At 43.8% G+C, this 16,747-nt stretch overlaps 3 protein-coding genes and 1 long non-coding RNA gene across 12 annotated transcripts, besides 3 other annotated features; 2 read left to right on the forward strand and 2 right to left on the reverse strand.

Moving 5' to 3' along the window:
- Positions 1–293: 293 nt before the first annotated feature.
- Chc (Clathrin heavy chain) lies at positions 294–7,798 on the reverse strand. Of its 7 annotated transcripts, NM_001298371.1 has the most exons (8): positions 7,633–7,798; positions 7,129–7,220; positions 6,431–6,679; positions 5,800–6,007; positions 1,260–5,561; positions 1,024–1,190; positions 871–957; positions 294–810 (listed from the first exon to the last, which is right to left on the reverse strand). In NM_001298371.1, exons 3-8 carry the CDS (start codon positions 6,470–6,472, stop codon positions 580–582), a joined length of 5,037 nt encoding a protein of 1,678 aa, NP_001285300.1. In that variant the 5' UTR covers positions 6,473–6,679; positions 7,129–7,220; positions 7,633–7,798; the 3' UTR covers positions 294–579. The 7 variants fall into 7 exon arrangements, with proteins under 7 accessions (NP_001285300.1, NP_001096994.1, NP_001096993.1 ...); NM_001103524.2 differs by lacking the exon at positions 7,129–7,220 and having other exon boundaries at positions 7,752–7,798; NM_001103523.2 differs by lacking the exon at positions 7,129–7,220 and having other exon boundaries at positions 7,646–7,798.
- A 110-nt stretch (positions 7,799–7,908) lies between these two features.
- On the forward strand, positions 7,909–9,231 carry lncRNA:CR32582 (long non-coding RNA:CR32582). Of its 3 annotated transcripts, none has more exons than NR_133527.1 (4): positions 7,909–7,931; positions 8,424–8,516; positions 8,590–8,982; positions 9,046–9,231. It is a non-coding gene; the product is annotated as a long non-coding RNA:CR32582 (long non-coding RNA). The 3 variants fall into 3 exon arrangements; NR_133528.1 differs by lacking the exon at positions 7,909–7,931 and having other exon boundaries at positions 8,423–8,516; positions 8,590–8,705; positions 8,765–8,982; NR_133529.1 differs by lacking the exon at positions 7,909–7,931 and having other exon boundaries at positions 8,423–8,516; positions 8,590–8,705; positions 8,833–8,982.
- Positions 8,161–8,253: a mobile genetic element.
- Positions 9,232–9,301: 70 nt separating the features above from the next.
- Positions 9,302–9,527: a mobile genetic element.
- Positions 9,528–10,137: 610 nt separating this feature from the next.
- CG8565 (uncharacterized protein) lies at positions 10,138–13,468 on the forward strand. The gene is made up of 4 exons (NM_132852.2): positions 10,138–10,287; positions 10,665–11,802; positions 11,859–12,336; positions 12,589–13,468. The coding sequence occupies exons 2-4, from the start codon at positions 10,688–10,690 to the stop codon at positions 13,366–13,368; spliced, it is 2,373 nt and encodes a 790-aa protein (NP_573080.1). The 5' UTR covers positions 10,138–10,287; positions 10,665–10,687; the 3' UTR covers positions 13,369–13,468.
- Positions 13,469–13,560: 92 nt separating this feature from the next.
- Positions 13,561–13,927: a mobile genetic element.
- A 149-nt stretch (positions 13,928–14,076) lies between these two features.
- Positions 14,077–16,453, reverse strand: ArgRS (Arginyl-tRNA synthetase). The gene is made up of 5 exons (NM_132853.3): positions 16,348–16,453; positions 16,161–16,289; positions 15,751–16,097; positions 15,363–15,692; positions 14,077–15,299 (listed from the first exon to the last, which is right to left on the reverse strand). Exons 1-5 carry the CDS (start codon positions 16,387–16,389, stop codon positions 14,150–14,152), a joined length of 1,998 nt encoding a protein of 665 aa, NP_573081.1. The 5' UTR covers positions 16,390–16,453; the 3' UTR covers positions 14,077–14,149.
- Between the last annotated feature and the right edge of the window lie 294 nt (positions 16,454–16,747).

A 16,747-nucleotide genomic window follows, 5' to 3' on the forward strand; every position in this document is an offset into this window, starting at 1 on the left:
ACCAATGGACTAAAAAAAACGCAAAAACCTGTTTTTTTTTAGTAAGACAAAGCGCTTTTAAGGTTTTATAAAAATGACAAAAAGTAAATGGTCGAGCTATTTTGTAAATTTCCTTCAGTTTTAGTTACTCCACGAAACCATCGAGAAAATTATCTTCCCCAAATGCCCTATGCTTCGGTCCTAAAGCAAAATTTAATTTGGTTTTCAAAAAAAGGTCAAATAGTAAAAATAATAAAAAACCAACCTTTCGACACCCTCGATACTTTAACCGACTGACAATAACATAGTTAATTATGATAAAAAGTAATATATTCTGTTATATTTGAATAAAGAGTGCTGTAATTATCAAAACATATAATCAATTTTTAACTGTCTACAAACAAACCAAAAATTGGATTGTTAATTGCATTGCTTTAATATAATGATGTTCAAAGTTATGTTTACTGTGTTGTTTCGTTTTGGTAATTTTTGGCGCACATGCAATTAATAGATTATTTTTCTTATTTTATTGGTATTCCTTTAATGCTGATACATTTGTTTTTAAAGTTGTTTTGATGATCTCATTATCGGGCGCAAGTCCTACAAGTAGGGATAGCCCATGTTGCGTCCTCCTGCCGCCGTTACCGTTGCTGCACCAGGTGGATAATTCTGTGCATATTGTGGAGGAATGCCCATTGCTGGGCCAGCGGTGATCATCAGTTGTGGCTCCATCTGAATAATGTTTTTGTGCTCAGTGGAATCGTCCTCCTTCTCGCGCTGAGCCTCGTTCAACTCCAGTTTGTCCACCTTTGTTGTGTATTCGCGCAGAACCTGAAAAACATACACCAAATTAATATGCCATCCAGTAGCTATGCTATGAAATGGATGTACCTGAATCAAATAGGGCATGGCAAAGTCAACGATTTTGTGTTTCCAGGCCAACTCCAAGATAACATCAGGGCGCAGCAAGTCGTAACACTGGAAATTCATACATACATATTAATAAAAACAATTAAAATTTGTTATTACTCTGCTAGCACCCACCTGATAAAGACAAGCTGCAAAACAATCGTAAGCGTCACGTTCTAGGAACCAACCCAACAACTCTTCGGCAATATCTTGCTTGCAAGATTCGGCGGCGTACTCCATAGCATCCTTGTAGAGTTTATCCTTTTTGCAGAGCTCAACGCTCTGTTTCCAGCGATTATTTCCTAAAATTGCAATGCAAAAATATTGTATAAGCTTAAAGTGCATACATGCAGCATATGGCTCTCACTCACCCTTGTACAAGTAGGCGGCAATCCTACGGAATTCGGTAAGTTCGTGCTTTTCGAGTTTCTGTGCCAACGCAATGTTGTCAAAGTTATCAAATCCATCGATCGAATTGCGCAGACCCTGGTAGTCCTCCTCGTCGATTAAGAGTCCGTTCAGGGCTTCGTTGATTGCCTTGTTATTGAGAGATTGGACTGAACGCAGATAAGGCTTGACGAGTGGCAAATAGCCGGTTTTGGAGAAGTAACTAACAGCACGAGTGTGATCCATCCTGGGTGCCAGCACGAGCAGCATGTCGTTCAACAGCAGCGGCTTGAAGTCCAAATAGAATTCGATAGCCTTGTAGTACAGCTCAATGTTGGCTACCTTGGTGATAATGTCCTTAAAGTGCCCCTCGCGCCACGCCTCCGTGGGATGAGCCATCATGGCCAGGACGGCGTTATCGTACTCCTCGTACTTATCGTACAGGAACACCAGCTCCGACCACAAGTGAGCCGATTCAGCGGCACGCAGAACTTTTGGAATGTTAACGCGAGACCAGAACAGCTCCAAGTGTTCGCGCATTTTGGAAGGTTTGAATTTTGAATAAAGTATAGCTAATTCGGTGAACATTCCCATGTGCGCACGTTCCAGCCCCAAAGCCGACTCGAGTAGCGCAATCAATTCATCGAAGTATCCACGGTTTTGATAGTAGTTAATCAGATCCTCTAGCTCATCGGCATGCACCACAATGTGCAGGCCGCACATCTGAGCTAGCCTAAACTCCTCGGCGTCCACGCAGGCGAAGCACACCTCCTTCCATGTGCGCGTTGAGTTGGCTTTCCGCGCCGAGTCCACGGCCCCTTGGAACTCCTTCAGGTAGACCAAAGTGATGGCCAGACGGGCAAAGTTGCTCACATTGTTGTACAGTAGCTTCGCTGCATCGTACATGCCGTCGCTGAAGCAACGGTTGCCAATCTTCTGGATATCGGCATGGTTGGGACCCGAAATGAACTCCTCCAGATCGGCCAGACGTCCAGTGCGCGCATAGGCATAGATCAATTCGCTCTCGATGTAAGATTCGCGCGCCTTCTTGCGTGCCATTTGCAGATAGCGAACGAGGTCATCCCAAGACTCCACCTTGCTGGCCACATCGACGACATCGACGTAAGCGCTCGGATCATCAGCCTTGATGTACGAGTCGATAGCCTCCTTGACCAGACCCTGCTGCAGTTGGGCCTTGGCCAGCTGCGACCAAACGGCCGGCTCATTGCACCGCTCGGCGAACTCGTTAGCCCGCTCCAGGTTGTTCACTTGATCGATGAGCACCTGAATGGCCGATGTGTTCACATCGAACTTCTTGAAGATGGCGAAGGCTTCTTCGTACAACTGATTACTGATCGCAATGTTCGCGATGTCCGGTGCATCGTAGTTCTCCAGCCGGTTAATGTAGTCCATGACTCGGGTGCGATCAGCCTTGATGGCTGTGAGAATGAGCAAGTTTTGCAGATTGCGATGGTCGCTAAAGACGGACGAGTCCAGAATAATCTTCTCGAGAAGTTCGATCAGCTCATTGGGCAAATCGGCGGTCATGAATGCTTTGACCGTTACAGAGATGTCATCGGGATCCTGGGTCTCGGACAAAGCGGTCTGTACCACCTGATCGATCAACTGGCGCTTGTATGGATTGCTCTCCGAAAGGACCTCGGCCCAGAGTTCGGCGTCGCGGCGACCAACCAAGTAGCGTGCTTCGCTCTTGAACAGAGAATTCTCGTTACAAACGGCGATCAGCTCGCGATCGCACAATCCACGCTCGTAGGCGACACACGCCAAATGGGGATCCCGCTTCTCGCAGTAGCGACCGACCACACGGCTATCGTAGTACTGATTCTCCTTAAGATATCTCTCGGGATTGTTGTTCGAGTCAATGTAGATCTTGGCCAACGCGTTGTGGGTGGCTGGCTCGACGCAGCCCTCGTGAACTCGGGACTCCAGCCAGGGAAGGAGAAGCTTGAGACGGTTGCGCTTCTCGACCTCCTCGACCAGTTCGTCGGTTGAGAATTGTCCCTTGACCACGAGAATTAGATTTTTAATTATATCCTCACTGCAATCAACATCAAGAAGACCACCCACTACCACTGGCAAGCGGGATGGATTCACTTTCTGCACATAGATCTCAATGTACTTCTGCAGATTGTTACGATACAGGTAAAGCACCAAGTCGTGCACGAAATCAAAACGATCACAAACAATAATTAATGGTAGCTGATCCGTCAGCTTGGCCTCCTTCAAGAAGTTCTTCACCCGTTCGGGATTGTAGCAGTTTGATTCACGGCAAATTCGCTCCACCTCCTTAATCTGATTAGTCTTGCATGCCGCCTGAATGTATTTGAAGTGCACTTCGGGATCCTGTGAGAAGTTGACAATGCTGCTCAGGAAGTAGAACAGTCCGTCGTAGCTCTTGAAACCTTCGAACAGATCAATCAGTGCCTTGTTGGTCAGCTGTTCGTGATACTTGGTGGCAATCTGCACACAGATCTGCAAGTTCTGGCGCAAATTCGCCGTAAGCATTGCCTTCAGACATTCCAGCGAGTCCTCCACCGACAGCGTGCCAAAGAAACTGACCAGCCATTCGGCATTCAGCATGTGCGTGTGCACAACGGCCCGCTTAATGTCATACAGATCCGTGTAGTGCTCGAGGGCGCGCTGGAGCAGTCCAGCCTTCTCGCACAGCTGGGCAATGTGGGCCCGATCGTAGTGGGTGAACATAGCATTGCCCAGGATGGCGTCGGCCACCTGCGGAGCAGACATCAGATTCATTTCCAGCAGGCGCGTCTGGAGGGCACCCTCGGCGGGACGGTTATGCTTGAGGGCGTCCAGCAGGAATGCAGTGCACTGCTGCACCATGGAGTGCTCCATGAAGATGTCCACAATCTGATTGATGTCCGCCAGTGGCTCTTCCTCGGCCACCAACATAGAGGCGAAACCAGCTCCTTGCTCCGGGTTGCTTCGCATCACGGAGCGCAGCAGGAACACGTAATCGGGCGTATAGTTGACCTTCTTGGCGTAGAGTACAATCTTCTGGAACTGCCCAGTCTCAGCAAAGCATTGGATAACCTTGTTGGGCACATTTGCGCGCAGATAGATGGACAGGGCAAGTGTAAGATCGGAGGCCTTGACCAGATCACCCAACTCCTCGCTGCATTCCAACTTCTCCTCCTTCAGCCACTTCTCGCACAGCTGCTTCTTGCCCTGCAGCAAGACGGGACGGCACAGCTCGAGAGACTCGAACTTGTTCAGCTTGCCCTGGTCGAGGAGAATGCCAAAGTATTGCAGCAGCGGCGGAGTCGTGGAGCCAGCTGGTGTCTGCACCTGTTGGAAACGCTGGATCGTCTGTGGCGTACGCAGAATGGCCTTGGGTGCCAGGGCAGCAACTTTAGCCGCTTCAGCATACTGGCCGGCTGTAAAGAGCTTGTTGAACTTTCGCACAAAGAGATCTTCGGCACCAGCCAAATTGTTGCGCACGGCCATGCGAAGGGCCAAATCGGGATTCTGCAGAACGGTGTTGATGTAGGGAATGATCTGCTCCTCGTCGACGGTCACGGAGAGGACCTGTCCCTTGCGATTGACGCCAATGATGCCACCACTTGCCTCATGCGGTGCGGTAACAAAGATCGTATCGGCCGATATACGATTCATGTATATGCACGTGGCCGTCTCCATGTCATACAGATGTATGTATCCATACTTGGTTATCAAGTAGATGGTGTCGTACTTGGCAGAGACTTGCATAGCCACAGGGAAATCATTTTGTGCTTCCGGCGGAAAGAAGACATCGACAGCCTTCTTGGCAAACGGCTGATTGCCGTTCGGCGGAGCACCAACTTCGATAATATGAAGCTTGCCCCCAGTGGCCGTACGAACTGCAAAGCAGAACAGCGTGGTCGGCTCCTTGTTGGCATCGATTTTAAACGTGGCAAAACTGGCCGCATGCCCCTCGATCGCCTGGGACACCTTACGCTCCACCGAATACAACTGCATGGCACCGGCAACGCGACTTGGCAGTGCCGAAATGCCGACCAAGAGTAGCCACTGCTGGGAGGCATTGCAGCGGTAGTTGATGATTTGACAACCGTTCAGCGATGAATGCCGGTCAAACATCTTTTGCGGCATCGAATCGCCCTCCATGGACCAATGGAACACACTCGTTTCTGTGACCAGAGCTAGCGTATTGAGGGAGATCCACTTCCAGAACACCACATCCTCGTTCATGGTATGCGCCTTCATCTTCGACTTCATCTCAATGTTGAAGATCTGCAACGTCTTTTGCGCTAAAAGAAATATTCTAAAGTTATACATGTTCAAAAATGCATTATCCCAGTCGACCGGAAAAAAACTTTGATCTCTTTCCTTACTATTTGATATTCAAGTTAAAGTTTAAGTGAGGTTTTAAGTTTTCTAGACACGTTGTAATAACAAGCGGACCTGTTTACTAAGCCTACGTTACTTTAAGCTAAAATCTGATCCTCTTCGGACATTCTGATCGACTGGACCATCGGTTTCAGTTACCTTTGAGCGCAATGACCTTGCTAGCTGGATTCATGATAGCCGAATCCGCTGAGATGGGACGCCGCGTGGGATTGGTGGCATCGTTCATGTCAATGATGACCACTTGGGCGGTATCATTCACCTTCTCCCGCACGCAAATAAACTTATCCGATTCCATCGTGAGCGTGCTGAATGAAAATGAATTGGCGTTGATCCCGACATTTGTGAGCTGTCCGTAGTGGAGATTGAAAATGTGTGTTAATTGATAAATCGAAAATCATAGCATACGCACTCATTACACAATATAATCATTCATTATTAATTATTGAACTGGCCTGGATTGACCCACATTTACTATTAAATATTCGCAATACTTTGCTTAAGTTTAGATGTAAATTTGTATTATAACTAGTTCTATAGAAAATACACTGTATACAGACTTGAATAGAAGGTATAGCAAAGTAGAAACTCGACCTAAGCCCCCATATTTTCTGTTTACACGTTGAATTAGAGCTGGAAACCGTGAAATTTTCATAAGAAAAGTGGGGAGCTTATGAATCGGATATAATCGTAGGTAATCGTGGCATATTGGTGGGTTGTACGTATGTGGATATGTAATGATGGTAGATCCAAAATATTTAATATTACTCACCTGTAAATGCTCCTGAAAGCGGATGGGCAGTGGTTGCGTCATCTTTACTACTACAGTGAGGTCTAGTTATTGACAGACCTTTACAACGTAAATGTATCTTTGCGAAAACAATGCCAATACGATGTTTTCTTGAATTGCACACTTGGTAACAGTTTGTATTTGATTTGTTTCGAGGATTTATTGTTGTTTAATTGCGTTCGAGTTTAGTCGGTTTCTGGTTTAAGATTCGGTTTCCATTGGAACGTTTAGCTGCACGAAAGACAAAAGATTTTGGAAAAACATGTAGTTATGGACAGCACTGATGCGGCAAGAATGAGGAAAAATCAAATTGTGGGCGTTATTTTATTGTTGATAGAAAGTGACAGCGTCACCGGATGAAAAAATGAAAGATAAAGGCCTATATGTATGTACATATGGATGTAAACGCCCTTAAAATAAAACACCGAGTCTCTTATTGTATCCCCAATCGCTTTTGTGCAAGAAAATATATAGACGAAATTATTTCCTACGATTAATCCTTTGTATCGGTATTTTTATTCGTTTTCTTGCGTTTTTGCACTTGCCGTTACGACGGGAAAATTACCAGCACTTTATTTTATTTGAGGTGAGCGAGGGAGAGAGAGAGAGAGTGAGAGCGAATCAAGAGAGAGAATTTGAAAAGAAAAGAGGCAGCATTATCATCAAAAATCGCTGCTCACCACAGAAAAAGTCAGCCATGTTGAGTTGCGCTTTGAACAATTAGTCACTGACTAATACATGTACAGCAATTTTGCTCTTGTTTTCCCTCCCCCTGTGTGTGCATGAAAATCGAAAATCGCATTTAAATATCACTGTTTTGCGCCTGATAACAATGGGACAATGCCATGAAATTGACGAAATTCGGTGTATATACATCAAATTGAGTAGCGGTAATTCCCAATTCACACGCACACAGCAGCACTCGCGCACACACACTCACAGATGAGCGCGCACACTTGCAGTGCCGCAATATGCCACATAAACAAGAACATAATTAGATAAACGGTAAATTAATCGGATGCTTTTACATCAAATAAACAAAATTTGTATGTATATATTGCATTTGCAAGCGAACACACACACGCACTTTAGCACTTTACATTTTTTCCCAATGAATCGAAAGATATTTGGAGCCCGTATGCTTACTGCAATTTAACAAAAATGTACGCTAAGTACTATCATACTCGAAATAATCACGTCGGTTTGTTGCTAGATGACGGGCACACACACTGAAGACAAACTGAGCTCTTATCAAGCTCTAACAAATGTAGTTTATTTTTCTTTTGTTTGACTAAATACTGACTGCAAGACAAGGTAGAGGTGTGAAAGTTATACAATTAATGCCGATATATACGGCAAATATGCAATTGCGTGGAGTGAAAAAACATCGATACCACATTCAACATTCGAATCGATATTTGTATCGCACGATCCTACTGTTACACGTATTTATTCATAATATTCGAATGTAATTATTATTTAGGTAAATGTAGTATAACTTTGTAAGGAACAACAAATTTATTTTATTTTATCAGCTTCATTTATATTTTGCCGATAACAAGTTTTTAGATCATAATACATACGTAAGGTTAACAGGTGTTATCGAGTGATCCAATTGGATATATTCTCTAATTGGAAATCTATTTTTTATAGCAATTTAATTTGGAATGTGAAGTTATTATACCCGTTACTCGTAGAGTAACAGAACACACCCCAGAAAAAATTATTAAATTTCACGTTTGCACTCACACTATCTGCGTAACGGGTATCTGATAGTCGGAGAACGGGACTAAAGCATTCTCTTTCGTTAATTTTTAAAAATATATATACATTAATTATCTTGCTTAAGTGCTGGATAATAAGTAGGCGATAATTTTAACATTGTTCCTATGCAATACTATTTTTAAGTAGGCGATGATTTTAACTTTGTTCTTTTTCAATACTATTTTTGACATTTACACTCAATGTGCTACAGAAACAACAACTTTAGGATTTGCTCCAAACATTTTTTTTATTGTTTTTATCATTTGGAAAACCGAGTCCCAACAATAAAATCTTAATCTATGAGGTAAGCAGCAGTATCCGATTTTGAAGCACCTTTTGGCGATAGAATCTATACCGTCTTGACTTGACTGATCAAGGGCATGACAAAGGATGGGGCAAGGAGCTAGACGAATATTGCGGGCGTCCCGCTCGCAGATTTGCGGTAGTCTTCGAACGGGCGAAGGGTCCAGCACCTCAGCAAGTTGTCGAAAAGGTACACATAATCATTTTTGTCCTGCAGGCACAAAAATTTGGAAATTCTTTTATTAAAAGCAAAAGCGATGTCACTCTCTACCATGAGCAATCCCTTGAGGACTTCTGAAAGTTTTTCATTATTGCAGTGGTAAAAAACCCAGCTGGATTGTCCGAATTTGACCAGTGCTCGATGCTTTGGCCGTTCGCAGTCTGCCGCATTCCTGCTAGGCGTCCCACCCGCCCAGGATTCCTCAACCCAGGGCCATTGGGAGAGGATCCGTCGCTAACAGAATAAGGTAAACTGATAAACTCCTCGTTTCCCAGGGAAATTCTTTTATTAATATAAGTTTCTTCTACAGTATATACAGACGTTCTTACGACTCGGTTTTGGGATCTAGGAAGCCCAGGATAAATGGCAGAATGCTGCGGACTCTGAGCTTTGTCAATCATATTCATTTTGATAACATAAAGATACCACTAAATTCTGTTTTTATTTTTCTTCGTTTTCATGTTTACCTAGATTATTTTAATATATATTTACATTGAAACGTTGTTGTCATTCAAATAATATACCCTTCTCTGTGGGAGCCAATAATAATGCAAGTTCCAATTTTTTATACCCGTTACTCGTAAGGGTAAGATTCGTTGAAACTGGCAGAAGGAAGCGTTTCCGACCATATAATCTATATATATATATATATTCTTGATCAGGAGAAATAGCCGAGTCGATCTGGTCATGTCCGTCTGTCCGTATGAACGTCGAGAACTATAAAAGCTAGAAGGTTGAGAGTCCCAAGTTGAGATCCATGTTGCCACGCCCACTCTAACGCCATAATACAGCCCCGCCAAGATTATCGCCGTGAGGTAACGATGTAATCGAAGGATTACAGCGGCCGCGACATGGGCGCGAACTTTGTGGTGCCGGCGATGGCAGGGCGACAGGATCACACGATTCCGCCGGACAGCTGCGGGGATACCTTGGTCGGAATGCGTGGATTCGTTACGATTTCCAGGACATTTGGTAGCATCCACACAATGGGGTTTTGTCCCATAAAAAGTAACTGCGCAGGATGCGGTTTGTGTAACGATCACCGATCAGAGGACACTTTATGCAGCATCATATCGTGCGGCATATCCTGCTACATCCGCTGCATGGCGTGATAAATGATCCCAGCCGATCAGATTCCCACAACGATTCAATGCGCATAAATGAAAATCATCACAAAGTATTATAAAGTATTTAAGAAAGAAATTCTTTAGAAATGTCAATCTGATTGAACATCTGGTGTGTATGTAGAGCTATAATATAAATTTAAATTATATTTATTAAAATGCTAAGAAACTTTGCTATCTGTGAGTTTCTAAATTTTCTGATCAAGTGGGCATTGAAAATAACATTTTGTGTTTTGTGACTTTCGTATCAGTAAAACGACCAGTTAACATTTGGCCAGCACCATGAAAACAGCTCCGAAAAACTTACCAAAATAAGACCGTTGAAAATATTTTACAAAAGTAAAAGGGCAGGAAAATTAGCCTTTTTCTACGTTTATACATATTTGGTAAAATTTCCAAACCCAAGTATTTGTATCCAGGAACAGAAGGTAAGTTTCAAATTTAAACCATTTTGTAGACACCAATCGCGTGCTCACACAACCTCAATCACAATCAAAATTTTCGGTTCCAAATAAAAAAAAAAAAAAAAAAAAAAAAAAAAATTTCCAACTTCCTTGGGGAAAAGTAAGCTTTGCGTAGATTATCGGACAACATTTTTTTTCGTTTAGCCCCATCCATTCATTTTAGTTCATCGAAGGCAGTTGTATTTTCCAATTCGTTGTTTAGTTTCGACATTTCATACATTTGGTTGATAAAAAATAAATAATACTACACACACGTACACGTACTCGTACTCGTATTTCGAATTGAAAATTTCGCCAAAACAAGAAAAACTAATAAGAACATCTAAACCATTCGTCGGCAGCTAGCAATCCAAGTGAAGTAATCATGTTTAAAATGAAACGAACGAGAGTAATCAGACGCAAGGCAGCCATTATCAGGGCTTCAAAGAGGGCCTTCCAGGAAAAGATTCGCAAACAGATGGAATCGTGTGGCGTGACTCAAATGGGAAACGCATCAACGCAACAGTCGAATGTGCCGATGGATGTGGATGCGGATATGGGACGCAAAATGTCGGAAGATGGAATGACTGATACATCGAATACGGTCAAACAGCCATCCTGTTCCAAGGATCAAAAGCAATTGTCGCGAAAACAAAAGCCATCCCCATCCTACAACCACCAGGAGCAGATCGAACAAAGAGCAAAGCGACCAAAGATATGTAAAAAAAGGTGCAAACAGAAAAGACGAATGCCATCATCGCTCTCCGATGATGGAATTGCCGGCAGAAAGCCGGCCAAAATTAATAAGTATAGCGAACTTAGCTACGGCAGCGAATCCAGCATGCCGTTCGAAATGAAACAGCAGAGCAATGACAATCAGAATAACAATGACAATGCTGAGGGTAGTGGATTTGATCGACAGGAGAGCGCCAACGAGTATGTTATCGGTGGCTATCATCCGGTGGCCATTGGCGATGTATTCGTAAACCGCTATCATGTCTTCAAAAAGCTGGGCTGGGGTCACTTCTCCACCGTGTGGCTATGCTATGATACCCAGATGGATCGCTACTGTGCCGTCAAGGTGTCCAAGTCGGCGCAGGTCTACAAGGAAACTGGTATCGATGAGATTATGCTCTTTTCCCAAATGAGCCTACACGATCAGCATAAGTACAGAAGCCACGTGGTCGGTTTCTACGATTTCTTTGAAATTACCGGACCGCACGGAAGGCACATTTGCCTGGTCCTAGAGGTTCTCGGTGACAATTTGCTAAAAGTCATCGAAAGATGCTTTTACAAAGGTATGCCCATTTCCAATATCAAGCAAATTGCCCAGCAGGTGCTCACGGGCCTAAAGTTTCTGCACGAAGAGTGCGGGATCATACACACCGATCTAAAGCCGGAGAATGTGCTCCTCGCGTCCAACGAGGTGTCCGTTCGGACCGAGATCAAGACGGCAATTGAAGTATATTTGAAGGCCAACGAGGGGAAACTAAGTCCTAGGTATGTTAGATATACTCGTATAATAGCACACATCTGAACACGTATAAACGTTATAGCTCCAAGATGACCAAAACGGCCAAGAGACGGATGCAGGCAAAGTCCAAGAAGGTGATATCGTTTTTCAAGAATCATCGCCGCATGCTCCGCAGGCAGGGCATCGAGGATCTGCTCTATCTGGCCGAACGTGGCCTCATCGAACCGATTACCGCCGCCATGGCCGTCTCCGATAACTTACCATTCATTCCCTTCGGCTTCGACGGGTTTATGATGATGAGCGATGCCGATTGCCGTACGGTGCAGAATTCCAAGTTGCCCGAAATGGAGGGCATGGAATACAAATGCGACAGGATAAACCTGTGTTTAAAGAGTCCAGAGCTCTTCTTGCGATATGTGCTCGATATTATCAAGAATTTGGATGAGAAGGAGCTTAGCACTCAGGACAAGCGGAGGCGCTTCACGCAGGCCAGTGGACGTGGCCAGACCAAAAAGAATGCCAGGTCCCGATTGAGATTGGCATCGAATGCTGCATATACGGTATTTATTCCACATTTCCATTCAAATTTGAAAAGCTTAGTTTAAAAGTTATAGGATTATTGAATTCCTCTTGCATTTGAATATTTTGTAGTCTACTTCTAGTCGTCTTTATGAACGATTTCAATTCTCTGCTAATCAGAATGTTAATTCTAAAGCTTGTCGCATTTCTTATTAGAATAGCATTAGATGTTTTGTGCGTACTCATCAAAAATTCCCAAATTGAATTAACCATTTCTTTTTCACCTTCCAAAGACTGGAACCGGTTGGCGATCGAACAGAAAAATCAATTTGAACGATATTTACCCCATCGATCCGGCCAACAACGAATGCGATGTACGGGTGAAGATAGCCGACTTGGGCAATGCGTGTTATTTCCATCATCACTTCACCGACGACATCCAGACCAAGGAGTACCGGGCCTTGGAGGTGATACTCGGTGCGGGATATTGCGAGACCGCCGATATCTGGAGCGTGGCCTGTCTGTTGTGGGAGCTGGCCACCGGGACCTATCTATTCGATACCCATTCGAAAAGGGGCAAATACAATCTGGATGAGGTCCATATAGCGAAAATCGTCGAAACCTGTGGTCGCATACCGTGGTATCTCATCCGCAAAGGCAAACACTCGAGGAATTTCATCAATAGCGCCGGCAAACTATGCAACATAGAAACCCTGAAGCCCCTTAAACTGGCCAATATCTTAATCAGATGGTACGGATGGAGGACTCGCCAATCCACGGAATTCGTTAATTTCCTGATGCCCATGCTGCAGACCAATCCTTTGTCTCGCATATCCGCAAGCAAAGCCTTGGAAAGCCACTACTTATGCAACATTGCTCTTCCTGGCATTGACATTGACAGTTACTACTATTATAGTGTACGTGAAATCAAGGACTGCACACATACCAAGAGTGAAAGAAATAGCGATGAGGACAGCAGCAGCTGCAGTTCCATAGACAGCAGCGAATTTTCCAGCGACGAGGTCTGCTATGAGGACGATGTCAACGAAGAAGACATCAAGAAGTTATATTAAACAGTGATTTATTTAGCCAAAGCACAGCCAGTAACCCATATAAGTAACTCATATAACCCATATTAGATATTTCAAGTTATAATAAAGTGCTCCGGAGGCCATATATATACAAATTTATTTCATGTATGTTTATTTAAAACAAAGGTGAAAACAAATTATGATGAGGTTATATTGTATCACTTTAACTGAAAGTCCATCTGTCCGTATGAACGTCGAAATCTCAGGAACTATAAAAGCTAGAAGGTTGAGATTAAGCATAGAGATTCTAGAGACATAGACGCAGTTTCTTGACACATGTTGCCACGCCCGCTCTAACGCCCTCAATGTGTTGATATTTTTTCACAGTTTTATTAGTCTTGTAAATTTCTATCAATTTGCAAAAAAAAAAAAAAAAAAAAAAAAAAACTGCCACGGCAGGTTTGGCGCCCACGCTTTTGAACAATTTTTAAATTTTTTCTCATCTTATTCCCCAATATCTATCGATATCCCAGAAAATGATAACATTTCGCGTTCGCATTCACACTAGCTGAGTAATGGGTATCTGATAGTCGGGGAACTCTCAATATGTTTATTGATCAATTATTTTAATTATAAATAGTTAGATGGATAACTTTAAAATAGTTTGGCACTGTTAAGCTTTTGGTATAATGAAATATGGTGTAATTTTAAAGATAAAACCAATATGAAAATAAAACTACCAATTCTTTTCAAGGTATATAATTTTACTTTTATAAAATGTTTCATTTTATTCGCGTACACATGATGTCAGTAGTAGAACTTTTTACATTTTCGAAACTGGTTTAAGGCCTAGTATATAAAAGCATTGGCGCAACACAGCCGCAGTTGCCTCGCACAATAGAATTCGGCTATGATTGACCCCAATAATATCGCCTTGTTTGTTCTTTTCGATGCAATAACAAGAGTCATAGAATTCGGTGAACACTGTGCACACCTCGAAGCAAAACTCGCACAGGAAGTGCAGGAAAAGTTCCTTTGAGCACTTGATGAGTATGTCGTGGAGTTTCAGTAGAGTCTTAGCCAGCTTCCATTCCTTTTCGTGGTCCAACACAATGTTGGTCTTCTTCAGTATTTCGGGTAAATTGGTGAAATCTTCGCCAGAGTTTCGTGCAATGGAGCAAATACGTGTGTAGGTGTAAAGTAAGTACACCGCAGTGTTGCCGCGATCCTCAAGCATCTTATCGAACGAAAATATATAGTCGCTGATCCGGTTGTGACATAAATCCGAATACTTAATGCATCCATATGCCAGCGACTCTTGGGCGTCCTTCAGTTCCTGTGGCGTGAGGACCTTATCGCGGCCACGACTCTCCAATTGCTGCAGGGATCGCTTCATTCCCTCATCCAGCAAATCGGACAGCTTAACCGTATCACCCGATCGAGTCTTAAACTTCTTGCCATCCTCGCCCAGAACGACGCCAAACTGTACGTGGTCAACACGATGGCTGAGTGGATTTAGGATAGCAGATCGTTCGGCAGCTTTGAATATGGTATTAAAATGCGTGCTTTGGCCGGAGTCGACCACATAGATGATCCAATCGCAAAGCTCCTCCTCCAAGCGATGGCGAATGGCTGCCATGTCAGAGGTATCATAGGTAAAGCCGCCATCCGATTTCACGATTGTCAGAGGTATGCCAGTTTTCGTATCGTCTGGCCACATGATCTCGCGTCCTTCATCCACTTCCAGCAGACCCTTGCCTCGCAAGTATTCCACAACGGACAGCATACGTGATTGGTAGAACGATTCCCCCCGTTCCTTGACGCTAATATCTAATCGTTCGTAGATCGTTTGGAACTCCTTTCGCGACACATTGCAAATTAGCTCCCACGCCTTAATGGAGTTCGGCACACCTTTCTGCAATGAAACCACTCGACTGTAGGCACGTTTTTTGAACTCCTCATCTTCATCGAATCTGCAAGGAAGTATTATTTACCTCGAGCACATCGTAATTACTTCGTAATGTTACAAGTCTTACCGCTTCTTGGATTCCTTGTAGAACAATTGCAGATCACTGATCGGAGGGCTTTCATTTAGGTAGTTGGGGAAACGATCTTCCAAATGGGCAATCAGCATGCCAAACTGTGTTCCCCAGTCACCCAGGTGGTTGATGCGGATCACATCGTGCTGCAGGAACTCCAGCAAGCGGCATAACGACTCGCCAATGATCGTGGACCGCAAGTGACCGACATGCATCTGTTTGGCAATGTTGGGCGATGAAAAGTCGACCAGGACTCGCTTTTTGATCACTTCTGGCGGCTTGACACCGTTACGCAATAGATTGCTTAAGGCTAAAGATGCATAATCTCTGCAAAAATTAACATTTTTAATGTTTATAATGGACTTTGTGTACTTATGCCACTCACTTGCTAAGGAACACGTTTACGAAGCCAGCTCCGGCAATTTCCAGCTTTTCAATGATTGGTGATGCTGGGCAGTGTCCTTTCAACTCGGTTGCAATATCACGTGGTGCTTTATTAATGCCCTTCTCTTTCAGCTTCTTGGACAATCCCATGGCATTGTTGCACTGATAGTCGCCGAATTTCGCAGACGTACTATTAACTGGTGCAATTATAACAGGCGTATCTCTGAATTCCGGGAAAGCTGATGCAATCGCCTGGCGAAAGACGCTTTCCAGGTGTTCGGTGATCGAAGAGGATTCCTTGGGCTTCGAAACGTCGCCGCCGGCGGCAGTTGATTCCTCAGCAATGGACTAACAGGGAAATAAAAGACATGAAATTCTTAAGCTTAAACACATTGGGGGTCATAAACTCACCTTCTTTAGGATAAACAGGCGGTTCTTCAGCTTCTTATTTTCAATTTGAAGCTGAACAAGATCGACGTCCAACTGTTCACCGCTTTTGGCAGTTTGTATTCTGGCGGCAAGGCCTTGGGTCTTCAGTTCCTTTAAAGCCGGCATGTCATGTCAAAATGTTGGCGTAAAGTAACAGCTATTCGCTTACCAGCTCCCTGAGTTTTTTCAGCTCCATATTTAGCTCGGACATGTTTCCAAATTGTGACTTCTGTTGCTCCGCTGATTAATAACAACAACACAACGATGCCACATGGATGGCAAGTAGTGTGCACACGTCGCCTATCGATAACGATAACAGCTGGTGATGTCACGCCTCACAGTCACTTCTAGGATGTCGTTTTTCCCACTGGCATTTAAAAGATTTTCTCATTTGACAGTTAAACTATGCAACAGACAAATTGTATTGTGTGTGCATTTTAAAATCACCTCTAAAATTGTAGATGTCGGTATGTATGGCAGGCTTTTTATGGCACATTTGAGAGCATTGCTTAGATAAATGTCAGCTGTGTGCGGTGGAAAAATCGCATCGGGTTCACATAGCACTTATG

The sequence above is a fragment of the Drosophila melanogaster genome, chromosome X (assembly GCF_000001215.4).
Source record: "Drosophila melanogaster chromosome X".
In the NCBI taxonomy this organism is placed as follows: domain Eukaryota; kingdom Metazoa; phylum Arthropoda; class Insecta; order Diptera; family Drosophilidae; genus Drosophila; species Drosophila melanogaster.